At 42.8% G+C, this 14,794-nt stretch overlaps 1 protein-coding gene across 1 annotated transcript in view; it reads right to left on the reverse strand.

The window, feature by feature from the left end:
- Positions 1-994: 994 nt before the first annotated feature.
- The window catches only part of IDH1 (isocitrate dehydrogenase (NADP(+)) 1), a 32,961-nt gene continuing 19,161 nt past the window's right edge, over positions 995-14,794 (reverse strand). The window contains exons 5-9 of the mRNA XM_063430123.1: positions 7,039-7,216; positions 6,036-6,187; positions 3,094-3,234; positions 2,841-3,003; positions 995-2,352 (exon numbers count right to left, since the gene is read on the reverse strand). Coding sequence (XP_063286193.1) covers positions 2,259-2,352; positions 2,841-3,003; positions 3,094-3,234; positions 6,036-6,187; positions 7,039-7,216 — 728 coding nt within the window. The 3' untranslated portion in view covers positions 995-2,258. The remainder of the gene's footprint in view (positions 2,353-2,840; positions 3,004-3,093; positions 3,235-6,035; positions 6,188-7,038; positions 7,217-14,794) is intronic.

A 14,794-nucleotide genomic window follows, 5' to 3' on the forward strand; every position in this document is an offset into this window, starting at 1 on the left:
TTGCACAGAAATGCGTGTCAGGCATTTATTATATCACTGTGCACTTTATTTGCACCACTATGCACTTTTAAATTTATTTGTTTAGAACTTCATTTTCTCGGTCTAGTCAGTTTTAAATGGAGAGAGGGATCTTTGCATATCTCTACCTTATGCTATACTTTTCTATTGGACCTCATGGAGGCTGAGTCTATTTACTCTACATGTTAGTTTTGTTTTAATTTTATATGCAGTAGTTTTTTTGTACATTTACAGTTTGCCTTTTCAATACCACTTAAGGGTATACATATGAGCCATTATTTTGTATCCCTTATCACTGTCGATCTTGGAAACTAAATGCTGGTTACTTTGATTGCTACTGGTATATAATGTTACTTAGGATACTTGCCTGTTATCTCCCTTTTGCTGACTCCCTTTATATATGTGTACCTGTAAATAATAATAATAATAATAATATAGGAGGGGCTAGTTGGCAATGCTACAGACAGATCAGTAATGCCTTTTTTTTAAATAATTTTTCACGGACCATGTATTTTACTAGTACAAGTTAAGCATTACAGGGTTACTTTGTGTTCTACACCAGGTAGCATTTCCCATCTGTTTTCTTTTGAGAACTGTAAATTATTCCTAAGTTTGATAGTGATACATTTCTCAATAGGTAGCCAGTGATTGCTTCAGCCTATCACCAGCTGCCCAGCAAACTTACCTCATGCGGTCGGCCAAGAAAACGAACGTTTAACCCTAAAAGGAAACACCTTTTTTGTGCCTAGACACTCCTGCCCCCCCCCCTCCCCTCCCCTCCCCACACCCCGTAACAACTTCAGTTACCATAAGTTATGGTGGTTGGAGTGCTCCTCTAACAGTCACAATACACTGTTAATGTCCTAGTATATACAAACTAACTTGGGATGAATGGTTTAAATTTAAACGTACAAATCTTCGAGGAAAAAACAGTATTTAGCGTTTTATTGTTTGGACAACCCAACAAACACACAGATTCATCATGAAATTATGATTTATTAAAAATATAACAGATTTCTGTAAATACAGACAATTTGTTATGACTAGTACAGTTTTAAACAATTATGGTTTGTTTTGAAGAGACAAAGTCTAATCCGCAGATCACAGTAGCATTACAGACCATGGTTTCTGTGCGTTCCATTCAAGATCAAGGACAGATCTGAAAGCTCAACCCATAAGACACTTGTTTTGAAATATAGCCATACTGTCTGTGTGTTATAGTGTCTCAGTAAAAGTACATTACAGGATCATTGCAGATGGACCGAACAAAAGTCAGAATGGTGGTGTCTTAAGTGACAACGTTTTTGAAGCTGAAGACATTATGGAGTGGTAGGCTTGTATGGCCTTGTGTAAAGGTGCTGTCCCACCTTCTCTACTTATTATTTTTAATAATCACATTGTTTTGCACATTTTTGTCAGACCAGGTTAACTCTTGCTTGTAGGCATGTGATGCAATGAAAGAAGATCATATTAATGCCTGTGTTCCTACGAGAACAGAATCTTTATTTAAAATCTATTGAGCCGAGACACAATGACAATTGTGTTATTTTAGAATACTTTTAAGTTTTCTAGATAATCCACCTCAAGTTATGCAACATTTGGTAAACATTTTTAGACCAGTTCATTAGACATTAATTGCATCTTTTCTAATGCTCTATGCCAGTACTTCAGTTAAAACTGCTGTTAGAAGAACATGATATGGTATATATGTATAAAAGGTGAATGCATGTAACACATTCACATCCAGGGACGTCTCATCTAGCACCATAATAATCAACCATGGCAAACTCTAGGGAGAGCGCACGTAGCAAACATAGGACCGTATACATCACTGTTCTCAAAAAAAAAAAAAAAAATGCATGATTAGTGCAATTTCTTTTTTGGATGATAACATTAGTGTTAATGTTTTTTTTCAATTCTAGTCAAATGAATGCCTGTTTGCATTTTAACATGTCTATAATGTTGCCTGGGGCACTGCATATCTAAACTGTTATCCATACTAATGCAGTCAGAAGAAATTCACAGTGATTACTGACCAACTTCTCATTTTACAATCGCTAGGCATGGAAATCAAGATGAAGTTTGGATAAAACCAAAAATAAAAAAAATAACTAAATACAAAGCAGAACTAGTGCATTGTATCATGACTTGGGAATAAAATGTCCGTTTGGACTCTGTAAACCAAAAGTAATAGCAGAAAACCTGAGATTATTTATTTTTCTTTTCTAAAAACACTTTGTTTACAGCTTGGGTTGAGCGGCAAGTTTCAGCTTCAAATTGTCTGCCAGTTTGTCCAGGAATTCAAATGTGTTCAAGTAATCCGATCTTTGTACACTATAAAAGGGAAACAAAAACATGAAATCATTTTCAACATAGCTGTATTCATTTTCTTTATAAATACAATTTCAGTGAAATAAAAATGAACCTGCAAGATTTTATATTGCAATAATCTTTTAAGTAATACTTAGCAGTATATTTCTATTAATCACAGTTTGTCTGTGACAGTTATGCACTGCAGAAGCTTATGGGGGGATGGCAGTATAAAACAGCATAGGATTAGTAGCACGGGAATGGTGTGAGGATTGAAATGTTAATGAAGATTGTTTTATGTAGATAAAAGGAGACGGTATCATACACTGAAATGGGAAGGTACTATACTTTATACTGAGTGTAAGGTCCAGATCGTATTCATGTATATTAAGTCAATTTACATTAGTAAACCTTAGGGGACAGCAGTGTACAGCTCCTGTGATGTTTTGCTACTCGTAAAGGGTTTACCAATGGAACCCCTACACCGACAATGGACAACTGCAGTAACTTACTTTGGTAAGCTTTTAATGCAAGCTGCAAGGTCCTTGGTCATAAATCCAGCCTCAATGGTCTCCACACAGACCTCCTCTAAGGCTGTAGCAAAGTTCTTAAGTTCAGGGTTGTTGTCCAGCTTTGCTCTGTGGTCTAATCCTCGAGTCCATGCAAAGATGGAAGCTGGTAAAAATGAATAAAAAATTTGGGTTATAACGATTTGTAATATATTGAAGACGCCAGGTTAGTAGAATCTTTTACGTGTCTACTTACCAATGGGATTAGTGGAGGTTTCCTGTCCTTTCTGATGCATCCTGTAGTGACGAGTTACAGTACCATGGGCAGCTTCAGCCTCTACAGTTTTCCCATCAGGGCAAATTAACACACTGGTCATCATGCCCAGAGAGCCGTATCCTGCAAAATAAAAAATATGTATAATAGGGGGTGGGGTCTGAGCTCCATGGCGAATGTTTGTGCCTCCTGCAAGTTCAGTGCCAAATTTTCATATTCAGCCACATTATCGACTACCAGCCATATCAATACTATTTACGACTTACCTGTTCCTGAAGCCGGTCGGGTTACCACAGATGTCGGCCTGACTGTGCACAGTGTATCGGATGGAGGTTTGCAGCTGGGCCTAGCAAAATCGCCGGACGGGTGAGGCCGCCAATCCCCCGCTCCGTGCGACGATGCACCTTCCCCGACTTACCTTAAAACCTCTGGACCGGTGGGGGTTATTCCGGTCCCCACTGGCTTGTTGTGCGCACCAATGTGGATGCATGCTTATAAACCTGCCAGGCTACAATAAGAGCTTAAACACACAAGATGGCGGCTCAGATTCTCCAGCAGATTGTCCACACTCAGCAGCACAAGAGAGTGTCTTGACCCTGTCAAGCAAACTATGTGGCGGTTAGATGAAATCTTTGACCGATTCTGAGCCTCTTTGGAGGCACGCCAAGCAGCCATACTGGCTGCTTGGCGAGCGGGTCTCATTTGACCATTAACAGACCCCATTTGCATGCACCTTCTATCACTGGCCTGCCTGGGCCGAGGGCCAACAGCATTGTCCACACAGACGGAGGACCTATCACTATCAGTGGCAAGGACTTGGACTCTAGAAACTCAAGTCCGTGGCTCAAAGATGCAGGTCTGTAAACCCACCTGGAGTGACGCCCCACGTCGCTATCAGGGAATCGCAGCTTATAAAATACTTTGCATGCAATACTCACATTTCTCACCATCTGTAATAGGCTGAATGTTTGGACTCTCCCAATGGCGGATTACTTTATCGTAATTTCCCCACTTGACCATTACACACATATTAGCTTCGTATGTAAATGCTTAGAATAGAGCTATTATATTATTACGTTTGGTACACTTATAAGTTCCCGCTCTGGATGGTATGGTAGTGCTTAAGACAACCGAGACCAGTGGTTCCATTTTTATTTTACGTTATTTTATTTTGTTTTTGGTAGCCGCCAGTTACCTAGCCTGATTAAACCCTTAAGAAAACGTTTCTTGGTGGGCACACCTTCACAAGCTGTTATTGTGTTGTCACTAGCATAGTTCTTATTCGATTGTTTGGCTTATCGTTTGCCACACACTGCTCTGCTATGTCATTTATATATACAAAAAAACAGTGCATTTTTTTTCTCTAGATAATGTATGTAATATCACAGTGATTTATACTGCAGCTGAACTTTTACAATGTCCATGCAAGCCATCTAACTCTGCACTGCAAAATAAATATATATAAATATAAATAAAAATACACACGCACGCACAAACACACACACACACACACACACAGGTACCTCGGTTTACAAATTCAATGTGTTCTCCAGGACCACTGCAAAAAGTTTCCAGAATGGCTCCAAAATTTGATGCAAAAGCCACTCCAACACCTCCACACTCGAAGCCACGTGCTACCTGTGACAGACTTTCTGTCCCTGATTTTTATTCAAACTCTATTTGTATTTTTATTTTTTTTATTTTTTTTAAATACAAAGATTTTTTTAAAGTATAAAAATCAGGGACAGAGGGTCTGTCACACTACCCACAGACTCCAACATGCAGGGGGCGGTGATATAAACCTCCCAGGCGCAATGCATCCTGGGGAAACTTGCTTTGTATTGCGAAAACAAATTGTTAACCGAGGCATTATTTTCAATGAATTTTCATATGTAAACCGGAAAATATGTTAACTGAGGCGTATGTAAACTGAGGCACGACTGTGTGTGTATATAATGTACATATCACACACACACACACACACAATATAATCAGTATATAAGTATACAAGTATAATATTATGGGCAAGACAGGTTTTTTTTTTTAAAAGAGCCAATTAAAAATACTAACCCTTATAATTAACCAGCTTTAAACAGAGACATAAAAATAAGCACATCATGTGCTGGGGTATTGGATGTTTATGTGTACCAATGTTCTCCTCCCACAATTTAAAAACAAAACTCAGGGGCGGAGCTTACCAGCCGAGCAAGCCGGACGCTCATGGCGGGAGCTCCCGACACTGAAGCCTTGATTCGGGGCATTGCGCCCGACCACCGGATCGTGCCGGCAGCGGACAATCACCCTCGCATTCAGGAGGGAATGCTGAACACGGAGACACCCGTCCCGGGGCTCCCCGCCGCGGAAAAGCCACTTTCTCAACCCGCGGCCTGCACGGGTGGGAGCCGTGGAGAGACGGCCGCTCTCCCGGTTCTCAGGCTGAAGAGGAGACACTTACACGCCACTTCCCCCCCCCCCCCCCCTTTGGACCGGTGGGGGATATCCCGGTCCCCACCAACACGGGACACTGCAAGGCAAGCCAGCATAGCAGACGCCACTGACCTTCCAAGCAGAATGGAGGCGCCCAAGATGGCGGAGAAGCTCAGTATCTCTACACGTGGCCTGCTACAGCCACGACACAGCGATGACATGCAAACGGCAGTAAGGAGAAAGGGGGAAACACACGGTAAAAGCAATACCCTTGCCACTCCACCTAAAAACAAAACTCATTTCAAAATGGTGATTCTTATACAGTGATGATTTTGTAAATAAAGCAATATATAGTAAAAATAATATCAAGAGAGTCAATATAAAATAATAATAAACTAATTGTGTGCACCAAGTCATTACAAGTTTGTATTCTAATAAAAAAAAAAAACAAACACACCTTTTTATTTTTCTCTGTAACCCACGCAGCAGATGCTCACCTTGTGCAACAGAGTCCGACTGTACATCACCGTCGTAGTTTTTACATGCCCAGATAAAGCCTCCCTCAGATTTCATAGCCTGGGCTACCATGTCATCAATGAGCCTGTGTTCATACCAGATCTTTTTATCTTCAAAGGCAGACTTGTATTCCCTGTTCAAAACGAAAAAAGGTTGTTCCTCTTTACTCGCCATCATTATCAATCCTATGTTTTGAGGTGGCCTCGTATTCCACTGTTTGGATAGAAGATCCCATATAGCACCATTCAAATGAGGAAAAGATGATGGGACAAATTATGGTAAATTGATTTCCTTGTAGGTGGAGAGAACCCACAAGGCCCCGTCTGGCAGTGCATTGGCTGGAGCTGAGACTGCCCTGCCCGCTTTGTTTGTCTGCTCGGTTTTTTCACCTCTTTTGCCAGACTATATGTAGTACTGTGGATTTTAAATTAGGGGATAGAAAGAGGGTAGAGTGCTGATGCATTGCCTTATGGGTGTTTTTCCTCTTTAATTTAGTAGGGACTCCATCCCATATGCACGACATGCAGGCTCTCACAATCGGGTGGAGATTAATTTGTAAGATAATAAATAAACTAGGTTTTTTCAATACCAATTAGTACTTCCTGCAGCAATAAACTATGTGGAATTTACTGCCATTTCACCGTTGAGTTTTGAAATTAGAACTTAATCTGGACTGTACGCAGCAAGAAATTTTACTAAATACAGCAGAACAGCTTCACTTTACCACTTCAAACAGTATTGTGAAATAGGACTGGATAGCTACTGTGTCTTAAATCAATATGGTTTAACAAGTATAAAACATCTATTAGTCTATTAAAGAGGGGTTTCCAACTGACACTAGAATACACGAAGACATACATGCTGTGATAAGATCAAATCATTATCAAGGACTAGAGTAAAGATGAGAAACAAGGGTCATCCATCCACCCTCCATCCTCCTGTATCCAGGTAAAAATGCAGCTGGCAAGAATACAATCTGCATACCTTTCATAGATTTCCTGGAAAATATCCTTGAAGCGTCCATCATATCTCTTGAGAATGGTGTTCTTAGTGCTCATATAAAGAGGCCAGCTTTTAGCCAAAGCCATCTGGAAGGAGCTATGAGCAAAGTCTCTGATCGATTGATCAGTGTTGAACATTCCAAGAGCAACACCTCCACAGTCTGAAATATATAAGAAGGAAGAGACTTCAGTATCAAGACAGAGGACAACCACACTACTTAAATGGCATCTAATCTTGACATTGATAAGATTTTACATACATACAAAACATTATTATTATTTTTGGCATTTATATAGAACCAACTAATTTTGCAGTGCTTTACAATATTAGAAAAAGGGGGAAATTTAACAATGAATGAGAGAATTACAAAATGTTATAGGATCAACAGGTTGAGGACCCTGCTCAAACAAGATTACAACAGGAATGGCATTGGGTGTAGCAACCAAACAACAAAGTGGGAATCAAGCAGAACTGGAGGTGATAGTAAGGTGCAGCCTTTAGGAGAGAGCAAGAGCAGGTTTGTGATATGGAGGTTACGCTGGGAGGCTATAAGCTTTGAAAGCAAAAAAGATGGTTTTGAGGGACTTCTTAAATGATTAAAGACTAGGGGAGACACTAATGTAGGTAGGCAGCTGTTCAAAGGAAAGGAGCGAAGTTGACCAACAGAAGTTGACCAAAAAAGACATGGGGACTCCAACCGAGGCAGGATGAGGGGAGGAGATATTATTAGAAAAGGAGACACTGAATGAAGATTGGGAGAAATACGAGGAGAACCACGAGAGCACAGTGTCAGAGACAGAGGAATTGAGGAGCATGGAGAAGGAGGACATGATCAATCATTTTAAAGGCAGAAGGTCAATAAGAATTAGTATAGAGTAGTGGTCTTTGGATTTAGCCACGATTAGATCATTTGTAATTTTAATTAGAATGATCTCAGAGTGGAGGTGGAGGAAGCCAGAGTGGAGGTGGAGGAAGCCAGATTGAAGAGTGTCAAGAAGAGAGTTGGAATTGAGGAAGCAAGCCAGATGGGTAAAAATAAGTCATTCTAGAAGCTTTGAGCAAAAAGGAAGTAGGGATATGGGACGATAGTTGGAAGGGGAAGCTGGGTCAAGAGATGGCTTTTTTAAGATTGGTAAGACAGTATCATGTTTAAGGAGAGCAAAGGCAATGCCAGGAGAAAGAGAGCAGTTGAAGATATGTGTTAAGAAAGGAATAAGACCTTTTGATTGTAAGCTCACGGGCAGGGCCCTCTACCTGTTGTATTGGTCTGTTCTTTGTTTTGTCTTTTTCCCCAATTGTACAACACTGCGGAATTTGTTGGCACTTTATAAATGCGAGTAATAAAAAAAAAAAGGGGGGGGGGGGAGAGATTTGATAAGGTGAGGTGGGACAGGATCAAGAGGAATAGAGCAGTGCAGTCACTTCTTGTTCTGTAGCCAGGGAGAATCTCTGAAGGGTAGGAAAGGCACTGTCCAAGTGAGGTTGAGAGGGAGAGAAGCAAATGAGAATTCTTTCAATAATGGTTCAAGTTAGTCAGTGAAGTAGCATGTAAAGCTATAATCTGTGCGGGAGCATAAACTATTAAGAAGGAATAGTATAACTGTTTAGCAAGAGTGAGGGCTGCTCTGTACGAATGCAAGATGAATTTATAATAGGGAAGTCTGACAAGGTGCAAGACTTCCTCCAGTAGTGTTCAGCAGAAAGGAAGCATCTGGTATTGTGTTGACTTAAAGGACCACTATAGTGCCAGGAAAACACACTCGTTTGGTGCCCCCACCCTCAGGGACGCCCTCCCGCCGGGCTCTGGGGAGAGTAAAGGGTTAAAATGTACCTTTATTCCAGCGCCAATCTCCTCTCCGCCTCCGATCCTCCCTTTCGGCTGAATGCGCATGCGCGGCAAGAGCTGCGCACGCATTCAGCCGGTCTCATAGGAAAGCATTTACAATGCTTTCCTATGGACGCTTGCGTGCTCTCACTGTGATTTTCACAGTGAGAATCACGCAAGCGCCTCTAGCGGCTGTCAGTGAGACAGCCACTAGAGGATTTGGAGGCTGGATTAACCCTATTATAAACATAGCAGTTTATAAAAAAAAGGGTTAATCCTAGAGGGACCTGGCACCCAGACCACTTCATTAAGCTGAAGTGGTCTGGGTGCCTAGAGTGGTCCTTTAACCCCTTAAGGACCAAACTTCTGGAATAAAAGGGAATCATGACGTGTCACACACACGTCATGTGTCCTTAAGGGGTTAAGTGTACCATGGTTGAAGGAATGCCCCCTTTGAGGTGTATGTTTGGAGCATGGCTGCAGCATCCAGGGCAGTGGTAAAGGTAATATTGTATAAAGAGATAGCCAGTGAGGGACAAAAGGTAGGGATGGACAATAATTAAGACTGGACATCATCTGAGAGCTGCAGGAGGTCAATAGAATTCAGGTTCCTTCTGAGTTGAATGGGGTTAGGCTGAGATTGTTGGGCTCTCAAGAGTTTTAACTGTTTAGCTGATGGAAGTGTTAATCCAATTCTGGCAGCATAATCAGCCAGCTCTGAACTAGAATCTGCAGAAACCAGAAGCCTGCCACCGGACCACCAGGGAGCATTAGAGCTTGGTGGGGACCTAGTTAAAGGACCACTATAGGCACCCAGACCACTTCAGCTCAATGAAGTGGTCTGGGTGCCAGGTCCAGCAAGGGTTAACCCATTTTTTTATAAACACAGCAGTTTCAGAGAAACTGCTATGTTTAAAAATGGGTTAAGCCTTCCCCCAAATCCTCTAGTGGCTGTCTCATTGACAGCCGCTAGAGGCGCTTGCGTGATTCTCACTGTGAAAATCACAGTGAGAGCACGCAAGCGTCCATAGGAAAGCATTGTTAATGCTTTCCTATGAGACCGGCTGAATGCGCACGCAGCTCTTGCCGCACGTGCGCATTCAGCCAACGGGGCGGAACGGAGAAGGATCGGAGGCAGAGAGCTCCCCGCCCAGTGCTGTAAAAAGGTAAGTTTTACCCCTTTTCCCCTTTCCAGAGCCGGGCGGGAGGGGGACCCTGAGGGTGGGGGCACCCTCAGGGCACTATTGTCAGGGTACCTGAAGCCTCTACCTCTGAGAGAGGTAGAGACTTAGAAGTTTATCCGTCCGGACGGCATGTCTCCTCGGTTCCTCGCGGTTCACCCGGTCTTGCAAACGCCGGCCGCGAGGGAGTCACTTCCTTTTATAGCAGGAGGACCGGAGGTCGACGTCATGACGCCAACCCGGAACGTCCTGTCACTCAAATCTCTGGAGACGAATCAGGACTCGCCGGAGGCGTGTCTTCTCTCCCTAACCAGGATACTTAACAGTGGCTCTCTCATTTACTCATTGCCCTGTCGTGGTTCTAGTCTGCCTAGTCACACAGTGCTCTGTTATTCTCTTGCCTTTTGGTTCTGACCCGGCTTTGGTATTTACTCTCCTGTCTTTCTGTTATCATTGACCCGGCTTGTCTCTCGCTTACCTGTCTTCTCGTTCCCTCGACCTCGGCTTGTCTCTGACCATTCTATCGTAGTTTTACGTTAAGTCCGGCCATTCTAAGGACCGGTATACGTATCTGCTACTCTTTGTACTCTGCGTGTTGGATCCCTGACCCGATCCTGACATTACGACAGGGCCATGGATCCTGCAGGTACAAATTGTCAGCTTGGTTCTCCTGATCCTAGGTTTGACGCCATGGATCATAGGATGGATCAGATGGCTCTAGCACTACAGGCGCTGCTATCACGTCCTATTAATCCACCCGAGGAGATGCGTAATACGTCTGCTTCTTCTGTGGGTTCAGGGCTAGAGGTAGCTACTGTAGGTGCTTCTTCCCGAGTTACCCCACCTGTACGTTATGCTGGTTCTCCTGAGAAGTGTCGTGGGTTTTTGAACCAGATCAGTATCCATTTCGAGCTACAGCCCCGTTCATACCCTACTGATAGGGCAAAAGTGGGATTTATTATTACCTTACTCATTGAGAAAGCTCTGAGATGGGCTAATCCGTTGTGGGAAAATGATAATCCATTAGTCTATAACTATAATGCCTTTGTAGCTGCTTTTAAAAGAACTTTTGATCCCCCTGGCAGGAGGGTCAATGCAGCCAGATTACTGTTGCGCCTTAGACAAGACAACCAAACACTTGTGGATTACGCACTAGAGTTCAGGTCTTTGGCGGCAGAAGTAAAATGGAATGAACAGGCCTATATAGACGTATTTTTAAATGGATTATCCGATGTAATACTTGATGAGGTAGCGACAAGAGAGCTTCCCGAGAACCTGGAAGACTTAATTTCCTTTATCTCTCGTATTGACGAACGTCTAAGGGAGAGGCAGAATACTCGAGATAGAACTGGTGGGTCTTCCTTTAGACTAGCACCATCATTTCAAATTTCTGAAACCAAAACTCCACAGGTTTCAGAACCTATGCAGTTAGGCCTTACTCGTCTGTCAGAGGAGGAGAGACAGTACAGGAGAAGGGAGGGACTGTGTATGTATTGTGGAGCCAGAGGTCATGTACGTTTGAGCTGTCCCAGTCATCCGGGAAACGCTCGCACCTAAGTTTCTCTAGAGGACAGACCTTGGGTGTTTCGATTTTGTCCTCTACTCATAACTACAAAGAACATAGACTCCTATTACCGGTCTCTTTAACTTGGGAAAAGGGAACCTTAGAGACTATGGCATTGATAGACTCCGGCGCTGCTGAGAGTTTTATCGACCAAAAGTTTCTCACCAAACACACTATCCCATCCCAGTTAAGGAAGACACCCTTGGCTGTTAAGGCCATTGATGGTAGACCTTTAGTTGAGCCTGTGATTTTCCGGGAGACTACACCTCTTAACTTAACTACTGGTATTCTACACAAGGAGGAAATATCCCTACTACTCATTTCATCTCCTTCTGTTCCCATAGTCCTGGGATACTCCTGGCTTAAGAGACATAACCCCGTTATAGATTGGAGATCAGGGGAAATAGTTTCGTGGGGTCAGGATTGTCAAGAGAATTGTTTAAAGAAAGTGTCACCTCTCTGTAGTGTCAACGCACTTAATAACGCTACCGACTCTACCAAAGTACAGATACCGTCCTTGTATCAAGATTTAAAGGCAGTATTTGACAAAGGAAAGGCTGATACCTTACCACCACATAGGCCTTTTGATTGCAAAATTAATTTACTTTCTGGTACTATGCCCCCCAGGGGTCATGTATACCCTTTGTCTACGAATGAGAACTTAGTTCTAGAGGAGTATATTTGTGAAAACCTAGACAAGGGGTTCATTAGAAGATCCTCCTCCCCTGCTGGGGCTGGATTTTTTTTTGTTAAAAAGAAGGATGGTACTTTAAGACCCTGCATTGACTACCGAGGTCTTAACAAGATAACCATTAGAAATGTATATCCGATTCCCTTGATCACCGAGCTTTTTGATCGATTAAAAAGTTCTAAGATTTTCACTAAGTTAGACCTTAGAGGTGCTTATAATTTGGTGAGAATTCACGACGGAGACGAGTGGAAAACTGCATTCAATACTCGATATGGGCACTATGAGTATACTGTAATGCCTTTTGGTCTCTGCAATGCCCCGGCGGTATTTCAGGATCTTATTAATGAGGTTCTTAGGGAGTTTCAAGATGACTGTGTGATTGTATACCTTGATGATATACTTATACATTCCAGGGATATTGAAACTCACCACGGACAAGTCAGAAGGGTTTTACACAAACTTCTTCAGCATGGCTTATACTGCAAATTAGAGAAATGCAGCTTTGACCAATCCCAAACTACCTTTCTTGGTTACGTGATTTCTGGAGAGGGGTTTGAAATGGATCCGGAGAAGCTCCAATCCATATTAGATTGGCCTTTACCTAAGGGTCTCAAGGCTATCCAGAGATTTATTGGTTTCTCCAATTACTACAGACGTTTCATTAAGGGATACTCCTCTATCATTGCTCCCATCACCAACATGACCAAACAAGGGGCTGATACTAAGAATTGGTCTACTGAAGCACTTCTGGCTTTTAAGACACTCAAGGAGCTGTTTGCTTCCGCACCAATTTTAGTTCACCCTGATACTACACTACCTTTCCTACTCGAAGTTGATGCTTCTGAGACAGGTATAGGTGCCGTTCTGTCCCAAAGGTTGGGTGTAGATAAACCATTACATCCTTGTGGATACTTTTCCAAAAAATTGTCAGGTACTGAAAGCAGATATGACATTGGTGACAGGGAACTCCTAGCGGTTATAATGGCCTTAAAGGAGTGGAGACATTTATTGGAGGGTACTTTACATCCTGTTACTATTTTGACAGATCATAAAAACTTATCCTATATTGGAGAGGCTAAACGACTATCATCTAGACAGGCTCGTTGGTCCATATTCCTCACTCACTTCAACTACGTACTCACATATAGGCCAGGTTCTAAGAATTCTAAAGCCGATGCCTTGTCTCGCCAATATGAACCTGCTGCCATATCTGAGCCGGTTTTGTCTTCTATAGTACCCAAGTGTAACATTATCGCTAACACTACTCTCAAAGTCCACTCTCCGCTACTTGAGCAGATAAGGAGCTTGCAGCATCTGGCACCTAGATTGACTCCTGCTTCCAGACATTTCGTTCCTCCTGAACTCCAACTGGAGCTCTTACAGTGTCTTCACGAGAGTAAGGTGGCTGGTCATCCGGGTGTTCGCAAGACGTATTCTTTGATCTCCAAAGATTTCTGGTGGCCTTCGTTACGGAAGGATATTAAGGATTTTATCGGAGTTTGTGAGGTCTGTACTAAAACTAAACTACCGCATTCGCTTCCTTGTGGCCTTCTACAACCTCTGGAAATTCCTGATAAACCTTGGTCCTGTGTGGCAATGGACTTTATTGTGGATTTGCCTGTTTCTAAAAGGCACACTGTTATCCTCACCGTAGTCGATAGGTTTACCAAGATGGCACATTTCGTACCTTTGCCTAAACTTCCGACTTCTCCTGAATTGGCGGAGATATTTGCTAAAGAGATTTTTCGCTTGCATGGGATTCCTTCGGAGATCACTTCTGATAGAGGCTCCCAATTTGTTTCACGTTTTTGGAGATCATTCTGTTCTCAATTAGGCATCAAATTGAATTTTTCTTCCGCCTATCATCCTCAGTCTAACGGAGCTGCCGAACGAACCAACCAGAAGATTGAGCAGTACTTACGTTGTTTTGTTTCCGAACACCAGGACGATTGGGTCGGTTTGATTCCTTGGGCGGAGTTTGCGCACAACAATCTCGTTTGTGACTCTACGCATTCAAGCCCCTTCTTCATGAACTATGGCTTTCATCCATCTATTCTTCCCTCGGTTTCTCCTTCCCAGGGAGTGCCGTCGGTTGATGTCCATGTGGCCAATTTGAGGAAGTTGTGGGATCAGACTCGACAGATTCTTCTACACAATTCTATGCTGGTTAAGAAACATGCTGACAAACGTAGAAGGGCGGCTCCGAATTTCGTTCCAGGCGATAGAGTTTGGTTGAGTACTAGGAATATTCGCCTTAAAGTTCCTTCCATGAAATTCGCTCCTCGTTATATTGGTCCCTACAGGATCTTGACTCGAATTAACCCAGTGGCGTATCGTCTAGCTCTCCCAGCTACTTTACGCATCCCGAACTCCTTTCACGTGTCATTGCTGAAACCTCTAATCTGTAACAGATTCTCCTCCACAATCGCCCCTCCGCTCCCTGTTCAGGTGGAGGGTCAGGAAGAGTATGAGGTTAA

This window comes from Pelobates fuscus, chromosome 8 (assembly GCF_036172605.1).
Source record: "Pelobates fuscus isolate aPelFus1 chromosome 8, aPelFus1.pri, whole genome shotgun sequence".
Taxonomy (NCBI): domain Eukaryota; kingdom Metazoa; phylum Chordata; class Amphibia; order Anura; family Pelobatidae; genus Pelobates; species Pelobates fuscus.